Genomic DNA, 16,897 nt, shown 5'->3' with positions numbered 1-16,897 from the left:
CACAACAGCCTAAATCTCTCGCCGAGGAGAGCTGAGCACAGTGGGTTGTGGCTCCATCGCATCCGGACCTGTCCTAATGTGGGCAGTGGGCTGATGCAGTCTCATCCAAGGGTGTGGGGATGGAAACGTGGGGGACAAGGCTGGTGAGAGTTTGCTTCCTTGGAAAGGATCATGAGAGCTGCAACTTGGCTTCTTTGGTGCCGTAGGAATTCACAGAAGAATCCTTCTTTTGAGCTAATTCATCACTATGCAGCCAGTCTGGACCTGCAGGCGAAGGTACCACGTGAAACCCTGGGAATGAACCACCCACTTTCTTAAGGGACCTGTAAATCTTGCCCAGCAGGGCCCGAGTCACGTAGCTGTGAAGGATGCAAATAAACTCCTCTGAAATGAGCACCTTTTGTACAGTGAGGCAGTCGCATTCAGTCCTGCAAACAACCCCGAGTCAGGTCTGCCTGCACAGGGCTCAATGTAAAATACCTTCCCCAGGTATAAACATTAGCCATTAGGAAATGCCAACAAAGGGACCTTGAACCCCTGAGGTACGTAGAGAGGCCCATGTGGCATCATGCTGGCATTTAACGTGTGTGCTCCCAGGCTGGTGTCATTTTTGAACGCAGAGGCAGGTCACAAACCAAGGCAGACACATCCTCAGGGTGAGGCCAGAGGCGGTGTGTTGACTACAGGCAGAGCGGCTTCTCTTTGCTGCAGGTTCTTTAGCATTCTGTAAGCATCCTCTAAGGGAGTCATTTCTAGCCCTGGCTCTTGAACTGTCCTCATCTCATTATGCTTTTGCATAAGAGTGAGATGGAATTTGCACTGTGTTTATAGAGGCCCAAGTGATAGAAATCGGTTTGAGCAAATGCTTGCACGTGAAGGCTTCAGCTGGTTAGAGATCTTCATTTCCACCAGCAGAAGTAAATCACTTAGCTGTTCACTTCTCTGAAAACTTCAACCATCCTGAAGTTAGGGCAGGACAGGGCAGAAGACTCCCACTGCATTTGCACCTGTGGGATTGCCACCATCTCACAGAGGTGAGACCTAGACCAAAGCGTTACTCTGGAGTCTGTCCATTGCCCTTCCTCTGGCGGTGCCACAGCCTCTTGATGTAAGCCCTTAATCCTGGGAAGATTGTGCAGTAACACCTTCAGGCTGAAAATGGATTACGTCCCGCTTCAAAGGTACTCAGGCTGCGATCCCACTTTTGCCTTGGGAAAGACCAGCAAAGTGGCCCAATCCCTCCTGTGAAAGCACCTGCAGGCAATTCCTGCAGCTGGTGCCTAGCAACGTGCTCTGAGCTGCTCCAACAACAGCTCAAATTCAACGTTATTTCATCCTTCTTCCCCAGAGGAGCAGCTCTTGAGTCATCACCAGAGGAGATGGGATGTGTCTCCCACTCGGCTTGCTATAAATGAGTGGTATGTGAGGGGCTGCTCTCTGCCTCTTAAGTGCGTGCACTGCTGCCAGCTGAAATGCTGTCTCCACTGAGCATGCAGAACAGCTGCAGGTTCAGGAGATTTGGTGAACTGTTGTTTTCTTCCCCTTCCTAGCTCATTTTCTGCTCCCAAAAGCCTCTGCTTTTTCAGAGCTCTCTGCAGGAAAGCTGCTTGCCAGGTAGGGTTGGTATCCCATGTTTCCATGCTCAGCACACACTGCTGAAAGCATCCAACCAAGGATGGATCTTTGTTAAGCACTATCTTTGTTTTGCCTGGGCAAACCCCAAGCCGTGTGCTTGCTACCCACCACAGCGAACACACAGATAGGTACAAGCTCAGGGCTGTGGTGGGCACTCTCTAAATTAGACACACAAGAAGTCTGAGATCGCCTGCGTGATGGTTGCAGACATCCCTCAGTTCAAAAGATCGTCGTGGGAAACAGCGAATATCAGTGAGGAAAGATGCACTGGAAGCCAAGCTTGTTTGTGGGGCTGGAATCCTCGGTGAGGGGATGAGGCAAATGGCGGACAGCTCAGGCAGAACGTCGCAGCGTGCGTCTGTGGGAGCGTGGTTTCTTACAGAGCCATCTATAGCTTGGGTGGCCTTCACATGGAAAAGGAAGACAAGGTGTCTTGCAGGGTTTGTCCTAGCTCCGAGGGGAACGTGCTTGACTCTTTGAGCAAGCCTGAGATCTGGGTGGATTTCCTAATGGGAGACTGTGTGGAAATCTCAGTGACGTGGCTCCCTCGGTGATTTCTGGTCAGATAGCAGCTCACCACTGTCTCCCCTGGCAGTGGCTGCTCCCCAGAGATGTCTTGTTGCTGAGGGGGCTGCCAGAAGAACCACCTTTATCTCACAGCTGGCTTTCTTCAGCTCTGTCTGTACCCCTCTGCAGCCTGAAGGGAAGGCTGAAACTGGCCTTATCATTCATGTGGATTCTAAGGCCCCAAACAAATGACGAAAGATATTGCTAAGCTCAGTACCTCTGCCAGAAACCTCCCCGGCTTGACCCAGGACCCTCAGCCCTTCAGGATGGGAGACTGCCCCGCTCCCCAGTGGCAGCACGCTGCGTGCAGTGACTCAGGTAGGTGGTGGGCTTGCTGATTTCTCATGGCGCAGGTTACCTTAAACAAACAAGCAGCATACAGGTTAGAGATGGTGACAGGGGATAATTTTATACGGAAAAGTGTAAAGAATCTGAATCTGATCTGGGCTTTCTTAGTATCAAATCAGTGTTTCAGTACTAACTCCTTGCTAGCCTGGGTCAGAGGCAAGCAGCAAACAACTGGGAAAGTGGCGGAGTTGGGGACCTTTGCAGACAGGAGTCGCCACGTTGGAGGCAGAATCCTCAGCTCGGAGAATGTCTCCTTTCTTCATGTGAACAGGGCAGAATTAAGGTTGAGCTTTCTGACCTCGGCGTTCTTAATATCTGTTCTCACATTACAGCAGCAGTAAATCCTGCTGCATGGAATAGAAATCTATCCATCTGTATATGCAGTATTCCAAACTCTTCTGTGCACGAGCTCTTCTAGAGCTGATCAGAAATAAGACTATTTACTAGCAACAGAACTTGGAAACTTCTTTATTGTCTTTTATTCGTTTCCAGCTCCTCAGATTCACACTGAGCTGCTGATTCTTAACTATGTCACACTAACAGGGTTTCTGGCTTTCCGTGTGTTTTACTTCAAGGCATTTCCATTTGCCTGACCTATAAACGTCTGAAATACCTCTGAATCCCTCCTTCCTTGAAAGTCACAAATCCAGAACTTGTAGAGCGTGTTCTGATTTCTTTCTGTCGTCAAGGAAAGTTTGCCTTTTGACTTGGGCTGAGGTGAGAGGGACGGGCAGCAACACACCCACTTTCCATAGCAAGCTGCCACAAATAAGTGGGGGATATTAAACTGCAGAAGGCCGACGGCAGCGTACTTCCGTACAGAGCAGTCTGCTTCCATTAGTGCTGGCTTAAATACAGCACGTTGGAACCCTTCTCGTCAGTTTCACAGTGACTCCTACAAGCCGCTGCTACCTTCCTGCAGCGCTCAGCTGCTGCGGTTTGTGCCATCCCTTTCCAACACGGAGCTGCAGGCGGCAAGGCCCGCCACCGGTGTGCCCGTCCCAGCGACACAAAGCGCCCCGAGCGCTGCTGACAGCCGGGTGTGCAGCTTCAGAACGCACTCACAGGGGCCGCGGCAGAACACGCCGTTTTTCGATCTCGTCTGACTTTTCCTCCCACCTGTTTAGGCACTGGTGTTTTTAGCTTGCTGCCACTCAGGAGCTGCGTCCCCAGACGCAGCTAGCATAGCTCGGGGCCCTGAGAAAGGTAAACGCCCACGCCAGGAGCACTGCCGCGCTCAGATGGGTTTCAGCAACGCTGTCGCCCACCTCACGTGCTGATTTGCCACTCAAATGTGCTACGTGACCTCTACCAACAGGCAACCTCGCAGGCCTAAAGCCTTCCTGCAGCCAGTCTGAACAGCCGCCGGGGCAGAGCTGGGTGCTGAACGGCACCGGGGACCCCGAAGCGGCGGCACCCGCTCCGCCCTCCCCACGGCGAGACGGTCCTGCCACCCCTCGGGGCCCGTCAGACGCAAACCGCGCATGCGCCGTTCCCCGCTCGCCGCCGGCAGGGCTGCGGTTGCGCGTGCGCCGCCCCTCCCGCGGCGGGCAGCCGGAGGCGCTAGGACCCACCGTGCCCGCGCCCCGCGCGCCGCCGCCGGGCGATAAAGGTCTCGCGGCGAAGCTCTGACGTCACGGCGAGTTAATTTTAAACCCGGACAAGATGGCGGAAAGGGACGCGGCGCGGCGCGCGGGGTCGACCCGCCAACGGCCCGAGCCGGCAGGTAACGCGGCCCGCCGGGCGGCCGGCGGCGGTGGGGACCGGCAGCGGGAGCTCCGCCGGGGCCGCCGAGGCCGTGCGGGGCCGGGCGGCGGGAGCTGTCCGCGGGCGGCGCGGGGGGAGGCCCCGGGTTCTCCCCCCTCCTCAAAATGGCGGGGGCGGCCGCCAGCCCCTGCGGCGTGAGGGCGGCGGAGGCCGGAGCGCCGTCCACTCGGCTCGGCCCGGCTCGGCCCGCCGCTCGCTCCCGGTGGCGGTGACCGCGTTCTGACCGCGCGGCCCGCGCCCGCCGCTCTGCGGGGCGGAGAAGGGCTGCGGGCTCGGGCCGGGGGCCGCTGACCCCGCTCATCGCTGCGGCGCGGCGCGGCACGGCACGGCCGACGTGTGCGTGGCGTGAGGAGCCGGGCTGCGCGCCGGGAATGCGGCGGCTGGGCCTAGCGTCGGGCCGCGGGTACCTCGGGCCGCCGGGGGCCGAGGGGGCTCTGACCGCCGGGCAGGGCGGGCAGCCGCTCAGCCTCGGGCCGCTCTCCGTGCGGAGCCCGTGCCCTGCACCGCGCTCGCTCCTCACACGTCTTCTAGTAGCGGTGGGACGTGTTTCTGCTCGGGGCTGAGCCTCAGATGGGCTGGAGTTTGCGCAGTGTGGGTTTTTGGTTGTTTTTAATACGTGTATATACGTTTTATACGGTTAGTTCTCAAGGATAGCTTAAACTTCGGACTGTGTGTCCCCATTACTGCCTGGATGGGGAACCTGGGGCTCGCGAAGTCAGTAGTGGCTTAAACACACGTCTCAATTGCATGGGGTTTCAGTGCTGCATTCAGACGCTGAGCTATTTGAACAACTTCTAACAACTCTCACTTAATTTGGAAACAGAAGGGTGGAACTAAGCATGATTAAACAAAGCTAGCAGATGCTATGTGGCAGTATTGGTTCAAATTGCTTCTTCTGCAAGCCAACTAGGAGCTGGGAAGGCTGACAGTGCTGTAAGCTGGCAGGTGCAGGGCTGCTGCCCTGACTTTCTTATAGGGGAGGGGTAGGAGAAAGCTACTGAGCTGTTTCATTAAAGTTATGGTGCTGCCAGACACATTCAGAGGTGGAAACTGAGAATGTGATGCTGCTTGAGTACTTAGTGCTCTGTCTTCCATTCCTCCACTCCTAGTGCTGCTGAACCTTATTTGATGGTTCTGTCTGTGTTTTCAGCAGTATGTGGCATAATAATCTTAAAAGTATTAGGTTATTGCTTAACTTGCTGAGGGTTAGAAGTGTACCAGCACAGCTGTAATAAGTGGCCTTTAAGGTAGCTGTGTCATCATTAGCGAGGGAAACAAGAGTATGTCACTGCTAAGTTGCTTAGGTATTTTAGTAATAGAGCAACATAACTGGCAGGGTCTGCATGTGAAGATATGGGTGATCCTTTCGTGCCTACAGAATAGCTTTCTGTACGATGAATAAAGCAGCATGGAAGGCTGGGATAGTTACAAGGAAAGATAAGTAACAGGAGAGGCCTATAACTCCTTCTGTACCATTACTAACTGTTGCTTAACAGCTGTTATGCTCTAGCTTACAGTAAAGCCACTCATGAGGTTATAGTTCTTTCTCAAATAATAGCTAGAGCTCTGTGATGTTTCAGCTGTGAGTCTTTTGAAAGCCAGGGGTAGGGCTGAGGAATGCTGTATTCTTTCCTTTTCACATTGTTTGCCTGCCTGCAGCTTAAGTACACTCCTAGAATAGTTCAGGTAAAGCTGTTCTGTGCTGAAACTGTTGTGGAAGCGTTCCTTTGTGCATCATGGCTTACTCTCCTAGCTCAGGGAGGCCAGGCTGCCCTTGTTTATGCCAGGTGGTCTGGAGTGCTTGAGCAAAGTCTTGTGGGGGTGCTGATACTTCTTGGGTGCGTTATGCCAGCTGTGGTCCCCGTGTATCAGTTAAACAGCTGTGATTAATGTCTGCTTACTGACTAGACTAATGAAGTACTTCTGAATTCCTTGCTGAAGTACTGCAAGGCACGATGACACAGGAGTGGTTGCTTTCTCTCCCTGTCTGGGTAAGAACAGGAGCACAACCTCAAGCTGGCTAGGCTGGGTAAGTGCAGGTGTGTGTGGGAGGGAAGGAGGGATGTGGATTTTTCTCTGATGTAATAACAGGGTGCTTATCTCCTGATGGCCATGTTGCAACCTCTCTGACTTTGAGTTTTTTTCCAGCTGTGAAAACAGATCTAACAAATGCAGGTGAATTGCTTTCTGTGTTCTTGCTTTGGTAGTGAAATGCATTGATGTGCTACTTTCCAACACAAGTTGGGTCACAGGTTTTACTTGAGCACTGTGATAACTTGTTCTGTCTTTGTGCTTGTTTTTATCTAACTGTTACACATTTTTAGCACAGTCCGTAAAGAAAGTTTTAACTGTTCCAAGGACATTCATAAGGAAGACTGCCAGGTCTCACTTCAAACTTAACTGCAATTAAAGTTGTTGTCACTGCACTGCAGTTGTGGACAGACCCTCTCCTGGCAATGGTTTGTGGGCTGCTGCTGTGGCAGTCTTTGAGTGGGAAGTCTTCAGCTTTAATACCAGGCAGAATTGCGTCCTTGTTTTTGTTGTTGCTGCATGCTGTGTTTATAATGAGATCTTCAGCTTGCCAGTTTGAGTGTGCTTTGCCAAAGTTTTGCTAAATTCTGTCTTAACGTCTCAAACTTGCTATGTTAATTGTGGGTTTTGTCTTACCTCTCAGCTATGTAAGGTGAACAAGGCAAAAAATATTCCACGGGCATCTGCTTAGACTTGCAGTATGTGTCATTTGTAAGCAGCCAGGAACTTTCAGAAGTAATTACATGTATAGTTCCTTATGACTGTTCTTAGTGGAAAATGGTTGGGTTTATTTCTCAGAACACTTCCAGCAACCCAAACTTTAAACTTGAGCTGTCTGGGAGGAAAGATGGAAGTAGCTTTCCCTGTTTGCAGAAGGCTGTTTGTGACATCAAGAACATTATTTTGTTCTAGAGCAGATTTTGAGGTCAGAGTGCTGTAAAGTTGATTTACACGTGAATTCATTTGTGCTGTTGGGATTTGTCTATGAAACAAATAGATCTTTTCTATGAGTGAGTTTAAGATAGGTGTGAGAACATCACTAAGGTTGATGTCTGCTGTTCTGTTTAGCTGCAGAGTGACAATTGATATGAAGTGAGTTACATCTGTTAGAATAAGGATTGTAATCAAGTCATTTCTAGCAACAAATTAGTATGTATTAGGGACTGATTTTCTGAGGGCCCTGATGGCTGACTTGTCAGTTCTGTTTATTTCTGAAAGGAATTAATACGCTTTATCTAGTGATCATTTTCAGGAGAGGAAGACCTTATGTGCTTGCTAAATAGATGTCCAGAATAAAAATCTAAGGAACTTGGAGGACATTTAAACTTCGGGAGTCTTTTTTCCTGTCCTACCAGGAAGCCTGAAATGAAATCTGCGGGACAGATTTCCCACTCCTAAGTCTTGGCTGACTGTATTTATCTCCTAAGACTTGAAGATAATGCTCATTACCTTCTGTAGCTGCACAAACAAGTTACTGTGAGATGATCAAGAGCATAAAGTAATGCTGGGCAAGTACCTACCTGCTGCTGTCTAACTGAAGTCACTGCTGCAAAGCAAGCAGCTTGCCCTCCTCTCTCCTTTTGGGACGGAGCATACATGTGCTACTACAGCACTATTGATGGTATCCTCTCCCAGTGAGTTACCTCCATAGCAGGTTGTTCATGTACTTGTATATCCAGAAGCTATGCGGTTGGCTTGCATGGAGTCGATCACTGCAAACCCCTGCTCTTACATACAGATATTACTCCTTGAGGTAACACAACCAGTTGGTTTCTCGTTCTGGTGTGAGAATAGTAGTAGGTCTTAGTGCTCAGTATGATCTCTGGAGCTGAAATAAGTGTTTTCTGTCTTTGACCATTGTAGCATTAACTGAACAGGAAGTAGCTGGTTCCTGTTTATGGCTGGAAGATCTTAAGGCAAAACGTTTGGCACCGAAGATGACATTATTGAGTCATGCAGCATCTAGGGTAGCCTGACGAAAGCTACCTGAATGAATGCAGTAAGCCATGTGTGGGAAGTCTTGCTGGTGCCTCTTGGTGAATGCTTGAATTGAGCTAATAGGCAATCGAATGTAAGGAAATAGTTTATGAGAGACTAAGCTTTGGAGGTATTTTGTCCTGCTCTTCTCTGTTGTGCAGGTATAGGTGAGAGAACTGTCAGAGCTTTAAGACCACGCTATGTTGCTCTTGGAAGACTGAAATAGAAGTTAAACCAGAAAGGCAGAAAAGTTGAGAACTCAAATTAATAAAATGTACAGGTTACAGGCATGGAGTTTAGAATATAATTCAGAATGTAATTTTGAGTAAATTGAAAGCAGAATGTGGTTTGATCTTATGCAGTTGTTGCTTAAGTGAGGTGAGAATCGGATTCCTGTCAGTAGTTGCTGTCAAATTGTAATATAGTCATATTGAATTTGTACTTTTTTGGGGGTTTCAGTACAGTGTTTGAAGTGGCTTTTGAGCAATGTGTTGTGTAACCATTCCAGCACAAGGCTTTTTTTTGTTGTTTTATTTGGCGTCTGTACAGTTTTCAACCTGTTGCAGAATGTATCAACTGCTTGTACTGACGTGTTAGGATTAATTCTTGTACGTTGTGTGTACTTGGAAAAACTGTTCTCGCCTCTTATCTTCTCAAACAGGGTGGTACTGGTGAGTGGATGAATAAGCACGGTTATTTTCACCATCTCTGTAAGCCCAGTCCTGTGATAGTACCCCAGCTTGCAGGCTGTACTGTGTCTTATTCCATTCAGTTATTCCATCCAGTTTTGGGCCCCTCACTGTAAGAAAGACATCGAGGCCCTGGAGCGTGTCCAGAAGAGGGCAACAAAGCTGGTGAGGGGTCTGGAGCACAGGCCTTATGAGGAGCGGCTGAAGGAGCTGGGATTGTTCAGTCTAGAGAAGAGGAGGCTCAGGGGAGACCTTATTGCTCTCTATAACTACCTGAAGGGAGGTTGTAGTGAGCTGGGGGTCAGCCTCTTCTCTCGTGCAACCAGTGATAGGACGAGAGGACATGGCTTCAAGCTGTGCCAGGGAAGATTCAGGCTGGACGTTAGGAAATACTACTTCTCTGAAAGGGTGGTCAGGCACTGGAATGGGCTGCCCAGAGAGGTGGTGGAGTCACCGAGCCTGGTGGTGTTTAAAGAGCGTTTGGATGTTGTGTTGAGGGACATGGTTTAGTGAGAACCATTGGTGAAGGGCGAATGGTTGGACTGGGTGATCCTGTGGGTCTTTTCCAACCGTAGCGATTCTTTGATTCCCCTGGAACCCTGTCTGTGTTCTTGGCTCCTGAGGCAGATGCAAGAAACACTCCTCTGGCTTTTGCTTGTGACTGTCTCACTTTGTCTGTGTAGTGAGACCTACTTGTGGAACCTTTAGTTAACTGGGGGAAGTGATAGCATTTGTAAATCCTCTGCCTAATACACAAATCATTATAGCACTGATTTCAGGATGTGAATGGTCACTCAAAGTACATGAAATCACTTGAAAAGTTACCTTGTTTTTAATAGAAATGTTTTCTTAAACTTTGCAGTTTGGAACAAACCAGAATGAATTGTTTTTAGTAACGCCAACAGTGTTACTCTAAACCTGGCCTGGAAGTTGCCCTTGAGGCAGTTATCATGTATCTTCCAGGCAGTGAAGTCTTAAGGTTGCCACAGGGATAAGGGAGAGGGAATGCAGTACAAAATACATAAAAGGAAATGTTTCTAAGTGCTGTGCGTCAGACTGATTAGTACAGCAATTGTTTGGAAGAAGGGCATTCCCTAATGCTCATAGGGGTTGGGGCACCAAACTGGGGTATCTTCTAGGACTAGTAGTGCTACAGAAATAAGTGGCTCTTAGCAGATGTGCCTGAATACCTTCAAGTCCTACCAGAAATCCTACTTGTTTGAGAAGAGCCTTGAAATTCAGCCTCCTGCATTTAAAGAGGCTGGAAGTTGGGTCATGTGATACGCTGAGACTCTAAGAATAACATTCAGTCTAAGTACTTTGAGTTGCAGACATATCACTGTTTCATTAATCAAATATCAAACTGAGATGTTTGGTGATCTAAACTGTTGCTGATTTCTCATTCCTGTATTGCACTGGAACTGACCACACGAAGCCTCTGTGAGCTTTAAAAAAGCAATGCACTGCTGTCTATCTCTGTTTGGGTTCTTTCTGTAAACTTGGACTTATCTTCCCCCTGTTTATCCTCTGTATGCTATAAATAAAGATTTCCTGAACCCATAGAACAGGATCACTGAATATGCTCTGCAAAAGCAAAACTGTTGGCTGTTGAGGTGTTAAATGTTCAGTCCTTCCCTCTTCCTTTACCCAAGTAGAAGATGGCTCTTAAAGTGTACTTCCAATGTACACTGTGCTTCTCCTGCGGAGAAGTAGTTGCGTTGCCTGCATATGCTCACACTGAGAATTGGAAGTCAAGAGGAGTAGTAACTTGCTCCCCTTATACGCTGTTTGGATCAGGAGAATGGTGTGGCTTGCTTTTTGTCTGGGATTATTATCTTTCTCCCCCTAGTGCTATACTGTGCTGAGCATGACTTTCACAACCCTCAGCATGCAGGTAACAATAGCGTTTACTGTTCCAGAAAAGTACTGTTAACAACAACGTTCTTGTTCAGGCTCTCAGTTATCACAGAGGCTGCAGTGGTAACAAGTGTTGGACAAGGTGGTACAGAACATTAGATAAATAGGTAAGTCTGGAGCCCTTTGAACTAATGCAAAGGTGTGTGTTGCGTGGCACTGAGATACTGAAGAGGGAGAGTTTTACAGCATCCTTATGACAATTTAACAGCTGCAATTTCAAAAATCACCTAGCTGAGACTGCTGTTAGCAGGCTGAGTGCATTTGGTAGACGTGTTCGAGGGAAGCTTTCTCCAGTGCAGGAGGGACTGGGAGACCTCGAGGTCTTCCACCAGTTGCACATCCTGACCTACCTTACTGACAAAACAGAAGCTGGTGTTTAACTGCATATGCAGAGGAGGGGAACCCTGTTAAGTGACAATTAAAAAGTGTATTGGCTATCTGGATCTAAATCTGAACTCTTTCAGCTTGAGACAGATCTTTGGCATCGCAGTGTCTGATCCAGTTACAGCCCAGTTGTCTACCCCTCTTTGCAGCATTATCATGTATCGTTGAGTTGCTACATGAACATGCTTCTTAAATGCGCTTCAGCTTTTTGGGGATGGGAGAAGTCTTCCAGCTTGCCTAGGCTGTAATCACTAAGCCAAACTTGCCTTTTAGCACCAGCGCTGAGTCAAGCAGCTTGTGCCTCCCCCTCACTTTTGCTGGTACAGCTGTTTCAGAGGCTGTAGGGTGCACAGCACATCACCTTGTGTTTCTTCAAGATAAGCTTTTGTGGGGACCAAGGACAGTGGTGCCAACTTGGATGGCAGCTGTCCTGTACAGTTCAGCAGTACAGATGAACTTACCCTATGCCTTGGGGTCAGATAACAAAGTTGCACGGCTATGCTTTTTGTTTTTCTTCCCCTCAACTACTTGTTGAACTCTTACAGCTTGCAGTCCAATATCGGTTACTTTCTACTTCTCCTGCTGTGGTATAATTTAACTGGTTTGCCTCTCAGCAGAGTTGAATGTGTGGCAAAGTTAGCAGGAAAGGCTGTGTATTGGTGCTGGAAATGAGGAGTGGGAGAACCCACGTGTGAGTGGGAGGTTAAAGCTCAGTCATGAAGAGGCGGCAGGGAGGGAGGAGGCAGGAGGCAGGTACTGGCACTGTCTCGTTGGCAGGAAAAGTGTACTTTGAGTTGTTGTCTTAGCAGAGGACTTCTGTGCAGCAGCAGCGATGCCTGGCAGAGACTCAGCAGTGGTGGAGAGTGAGTGTGGGGTTCTGGAGAACTTGGGCTCGATGAGGTGCTGTATCAGCTGTTGTGGCTAGCTGCAGAGCTGTGATAGGGCAGCTCAGGGCTCTTTCTGTGCATGGTTAGCAGTGGGGACTGTGATGAAAACTGTTTGTGTTGTTGCACTAAAGGAAGAGTCTGTTTTCCACAGGGCTACATGTGTTCATTTTGCTTTTGTTTCAGTTCTCCCTAAAACGTGATTTGCGTGGTATGCTTTATTTTTTTCCTGTTTTGATTCTGCTTCTCATTCTGGGCACTAACTTTGCATGCGTTTTCCCCGGTCGTGCTTTGGTTTCACCTGGTGCATGTGTGTGTTAGTGATACCACCAGCTTAAGAACCATTTTCCATGACACAGAGGGGGGGAGGAATTGAAATACCCCCTGAAGATGTCTGAAGGTAGTTGCTATGCACATTTTGCTAGGTACGTGATCTAGAGAAGGCAGTTTCTTAATGCGAACACAGTTACTCCCTGTACAGCTCTTAGCTCTTTGAAATTTAATCTAGAAGTCTGTAATAAAACAAAATTATGGCGCCCCGTGCTGGAAAAGCTGGATGGGAGGCTTCCTAAGATGCATGTTTTGAAGGGAAGGCAGGAAGCTGGGTGTAGGCTGGAGACTGGACTAAAGGATCGTTTTTACTCAGAAGGTTCAGATCAAAAGCACAGTCTGAGCAAAAAAAAAAAAAAAAAAAAAAAAAAAAAGAAAAAAGAAAAATTAAAGCCTCTTTGACTCGCTCTTTTTCTTAAACCTGTTGGTATTCCTGACTGACACCTCGTTTGTCCTGGAAGTGAATATGAAAACTGGCCCTCTGACATTGCTGCTGGTATGGCCCAGTTGAGCGCTTCCTTGAGCTCTTCTGTGGCCACAGTGCAGATGGAGCTGTTGGCTTCACCTATTCTGGCTAGTAATCTAATGATCAAACTTGGGATAATTGCAGCTAGCATCTCTCACCTTACTCTTGTCTCCCTGTCCTCACTCAAACTATGGTTTGGGATAGCTAATGATTCTCTGAATTAGTAGCTGATGTGTGAGAACTACGTATAATGTACGTAAAATGTAATTACAGCCTAAAACGATTAGAAAATGCTGCCTGAATCTTCTAGGGTGAGCAGCAACTTGAAATGCTGTCATACTCTGATCTTCAAATCTGGTTTGTGTGTGTAATGGCCCACAAGGATCCAGTTAGCCTGCAGTGTTCATACACCTTTCACTTGGCAGTGTCTTCCATAGTGAATGTGGGCATTGCCACATCTGCTATATGCTCGTTCCCATCCCCAAGAACTTGGATGTGGTGAGAAAGGGAAGAAAAGGTTAATAATTCTGTCTACCTTAGTCTTAGTGTTCTGAAGTAGCGTCCTTTGAGGGGGCTGGAAAAATGCTGATAAACCTTTTAGTAGGTAGAGATCCTGTTGTACTCTCCAGTGATATGCTAATAATAGCTGTGGTTTTTAGGCAGAGAGGAAGAGGGCTGAGGAGCATGCTTTGGCACTATCACTACCTTCCAAGTTTTTCCTTGTAGCTATGGAGAAACATCTCTCATTCAGTTCATGATGTGCTTTCAGAAAAGCAGTTCTTCTATATACTATATAAAAAATATATACTATACTATTTTTGCTACTTGTTTTCTGAGATTGAGTTAGGGGTTGTGCTACTTCTGTCTTAGCCTCTGCTCCTTGGTGTTGCTGAACATAGCTGAATTGGAAGGTTAACTTTTCTTGCTCTTCCTTACAGTGAAGTTGCCCTTTAGCCTCTCTCCCCTTAAATGGACAATGCAAAATGCCAGCTTAAAAGTATTTTGCTTGGCGATAGTTGAGCTGTCTCTGCTCCTCTGTGCATGCAGATCATTCAAGAGAGGAAGCAATTTAAATCACTTCAGGAGTAGATGGACCTATTGTGTGATTAGTTATTTAGGTCATCAGAGTATCCCCCCCCCCCGTTTTGCTGGCAGAACTGTAGCTTCAGGTTCTTTTTGTTTCTTCTAGTACTTTATGTAACAGTTCCAGATCCCTCCCTCAACATCCTGTTGCCCCGAAGGAAGAGAGAGAGTTAAACACGGCTTTCTTCCCCCTCCCCCTTTCTCCTCTGTCAGTCTTATTGGGTATCCAAACAAGTCTTTGGAGCTTAGCTCGTCAGTCCTATTTATAGCTGAAATATTCAAAACATTTAATTATTTCTGGCCTTAAAATGAGCTACTTGGCAGTATTTGCTAGTCAGCAGTGAGAAAGCAGCGATGCATTAAGTTCTGCAGCAGCCCCTTAACTTTCATGTGGGTCTTGTTGTGCGTTAACTGCATGGAGTGGGACTGCTGGAGAAAGGGAGGATTTTGACTTAAATCTAGTGATTTTTTTTTAATATATTTTTACAGTGGATGTGTCAGGTTTTTTTTGTCTTGTTCAAATAAGGCTTGAAAGTTAACCTACTTTTTCTATGCTCTGAAACTTAATTTACACCTGCCTACGCTCTCCTTGGTTCACCACACCAAAATGAGAAACATTTAAATAATTTGTTTCCTTTCTCTCTAATGAAAATTTCCTAGGTAAAGCTCGGAGAGAATGCATTATTTTTAAATGTGGTGCAGTGATGTCGTCTTAAGACTTTGTTTTAAGCTTTTAATTAAAGCTGCAAGCTTCTGCACATGGTCAAAGTACACCAGAATTTCAGGCCGGATGCTTTAAGATCAGCATAATCCACTTCAGCTTGCCTCGCCATTCAGTTGTGTGGAGAAAGTGATCGTGCATTTACACTGAGTGAGGAGATCCAGGTCACTTTGTGTGGCCACAGATGTGTGGTGTCTGTGGATGATCAGAAGGGTTTGGGGGTGCTGAGAGCTGAAGAAGCAAGTGGTGTCAGAAGTTTAGTTTTTAAAATGGACTTCCACCAAAGTGTGGGCTTGTAAATGAACAAGGTTCCAGGACTACTAGCCTGGAAGCTTAGACTTTCTCATATCTCTGTAACTCCTTGAGAGAGCAAAAGGAAGGAATACTGATGCACCATCTACACTAAATGAAAGTGACTGATTTAGCTGACTGTTTATAGAGCGAGTCTTAAGCTACTAAAGAGCAAGCAATTAAAATTGATCTTCGTGTGTCAGCTCCAGTGTCTGGAGAAGCTTATATGCAGCACTTGTTAGATACAGTGTGTTTCTGATCAACACCAACTGAATTTAGTAATTACGTGATTTTTTTTTTTTTACCTTGTGAAAGAGTGTGAGTGATATGTTTAACCAGCTCAGGCTCTATTTGGGTTGAAACTTAAAGGTAGATCTGCTGATGCTTGGGTTCAATGAATATGCGGGTTCCTCCTCCTAAGCATTTAAAGCAGGCTGTCTCTTTTATTTTCATAGCATGCAAGTTGAGCTCTTGCTCCCATGTTCTTGCATTGGAGGACAAATAGGTCATCAGCTGTTCACTGTGCCCTTAGGGGAAGCACGAATTAGCTTTTGTTCATCTTACTTCATACTTTAAGAAATGGGTTATTTAGTTGAGTTTGTTCAATTGAAATATTCTCTTTACCTACACAAGAAGCTACTGTTCTCAAAATCTGGCTTAGCATTTCAACAAATGTTGCTTGTTTTGGATACTTAGCTGTTGTGTCAGTAGTCCTGCTGTGGTGGTTGCTGAGCAGAGTGCAGAACTTACGGGGAAGCTGAGTGTAGTTGGTTCCTGTGGCTGTATTTGCTTCCATTCAAGTCTGTCTGCTTTTGTGCATTGCTTCTCCTGCATCTCGTAGTCTGTTTGACCTGGCTTAGGAAGCTATTGCAGTAGCTCAAATTCTTAATCTGAATTATTCAGGCTGTGAGGGGCTGAAATGGAGTAGAGGGTGATTAGCAAATCGCTATAGTCGTAGGGCTGAATGGACAGCAGGCTTCAGGGCAAGTCCAGTCACTGATCTTTCTGCATCAGCTTCTTCCAGAGCAAGGTATGCGACTATAGTCCAAGGTACATTAGTTTCATAGTGCAGAAGCTTCAAAGAACAGATATAGTGCTTGAAAAAACTTAGCTGTGGCTTTCTGGGCCTGTTAACATTGCTCTATGAACTCTGAGTGCCATATGTTTTGTCAGATGAGAGCTTTTCTGTAGATACTGAAAGCCTTTGGTCCAGTGTTCTGTGCACATGGGCATTTTGAACATTGAGGCAAGCCTTGTGCCATACCTCTGAAAAAACTCTTCTCTAAGTACCTGTGAATGAGTGCACTGGGAGAATAACCCCATTTCTGGAATGTTCGTGACGCTGTGGGGAAGTCTGGTTCAAAAAAGGGCCAACAATAAAAGCTAACAAACAAAAAATTCACCCAAGGCAACAGAATTCAACTGCTTTGGTTGCTGCTTCTGCAGTACTGAATCCCCTGTCGTGGAGACCTATATAGAGAGGTTGCCATTAGCTTGGCAAATTCAAACCACTGTCTAGTTGTCTAGAAGCACTCCAAAGCAGGGATGACTGTTCTGGGAAAGCCACTGCTTATACTTGATTTGTTGGAGTACTGGAAGCACCTAGAGTGGTGTGTGGTCCTTAGGTGAGGCTGTAGGACAAATACACATAAATTCTGACGTGGTATTTGTGCACTGTGTCTGTGCTGGGATATGTGAGGAATGGAAAGAAAACCAACGCACCAAACCAACCAGAAAAAAGAAACAAAAACACCCAACTGACAATGAGTAGAGCAGGAAGGAGTATTCTGTACTTCATCAATCCTGG

At 47.1% G+C, this 16,897-nt stretch overlaps 1 protein-coding gene across 16 annotated transcripts in view; it reads left to right on the top strand.

Annotated features, from left to right (window-relative positions):
- The first annotated feature begins 2,187 nt into the window (after positions 1-2,187).
- ATL2 (atlastin GTPase 2) overlaps positions 2,188-16,897 on the top strand; it is a 40,328-nt gene continuing 25,618 nt past the window's right edge. For 7 of the 16 annotated variants that reach the window (XM_046939558.1, XM_025149252.3, XM_040698230.2 and 4 more), the window contains exon 1: positions 4,187-4,276. Coding sequence is in view for 10 of the 16 variants with exons in the window: in XM_025149252.3 (XP_025005020.1) it covers positions 4,216-4,276 (61 nt within the window). In the remaining 6 variants the exon portion in view is untranslated. Of the gene's footprint in view, positions 2,521-4,186; positions 4,277-12,122; positions 16,121-16,897 lie in introns of those variants that run through there. The other 9 variants (XM_003640929.6, XM_015283567.4, XM_004935264.5 and 6 more) reach the window with 4 other exon arrangements.

This window comes from Gallus gallus, chromosome 3 (genome assembly GCF_016699485.2).
Source record: "Gallus gallus isolate bGalGal1 chromosome 3, bGalGal1.mat.broiler.GRCg7b, whole genome shotgun sequence".
Lineage (NCBI taxonomy): Eukaryota > Metazoa > Chordata > Aves > Galliformes > Phasianidae > Gallus > Gallus gallus.
This window is presented reverse-complemented; position numbering and strand designations above follow the sequence as displayed.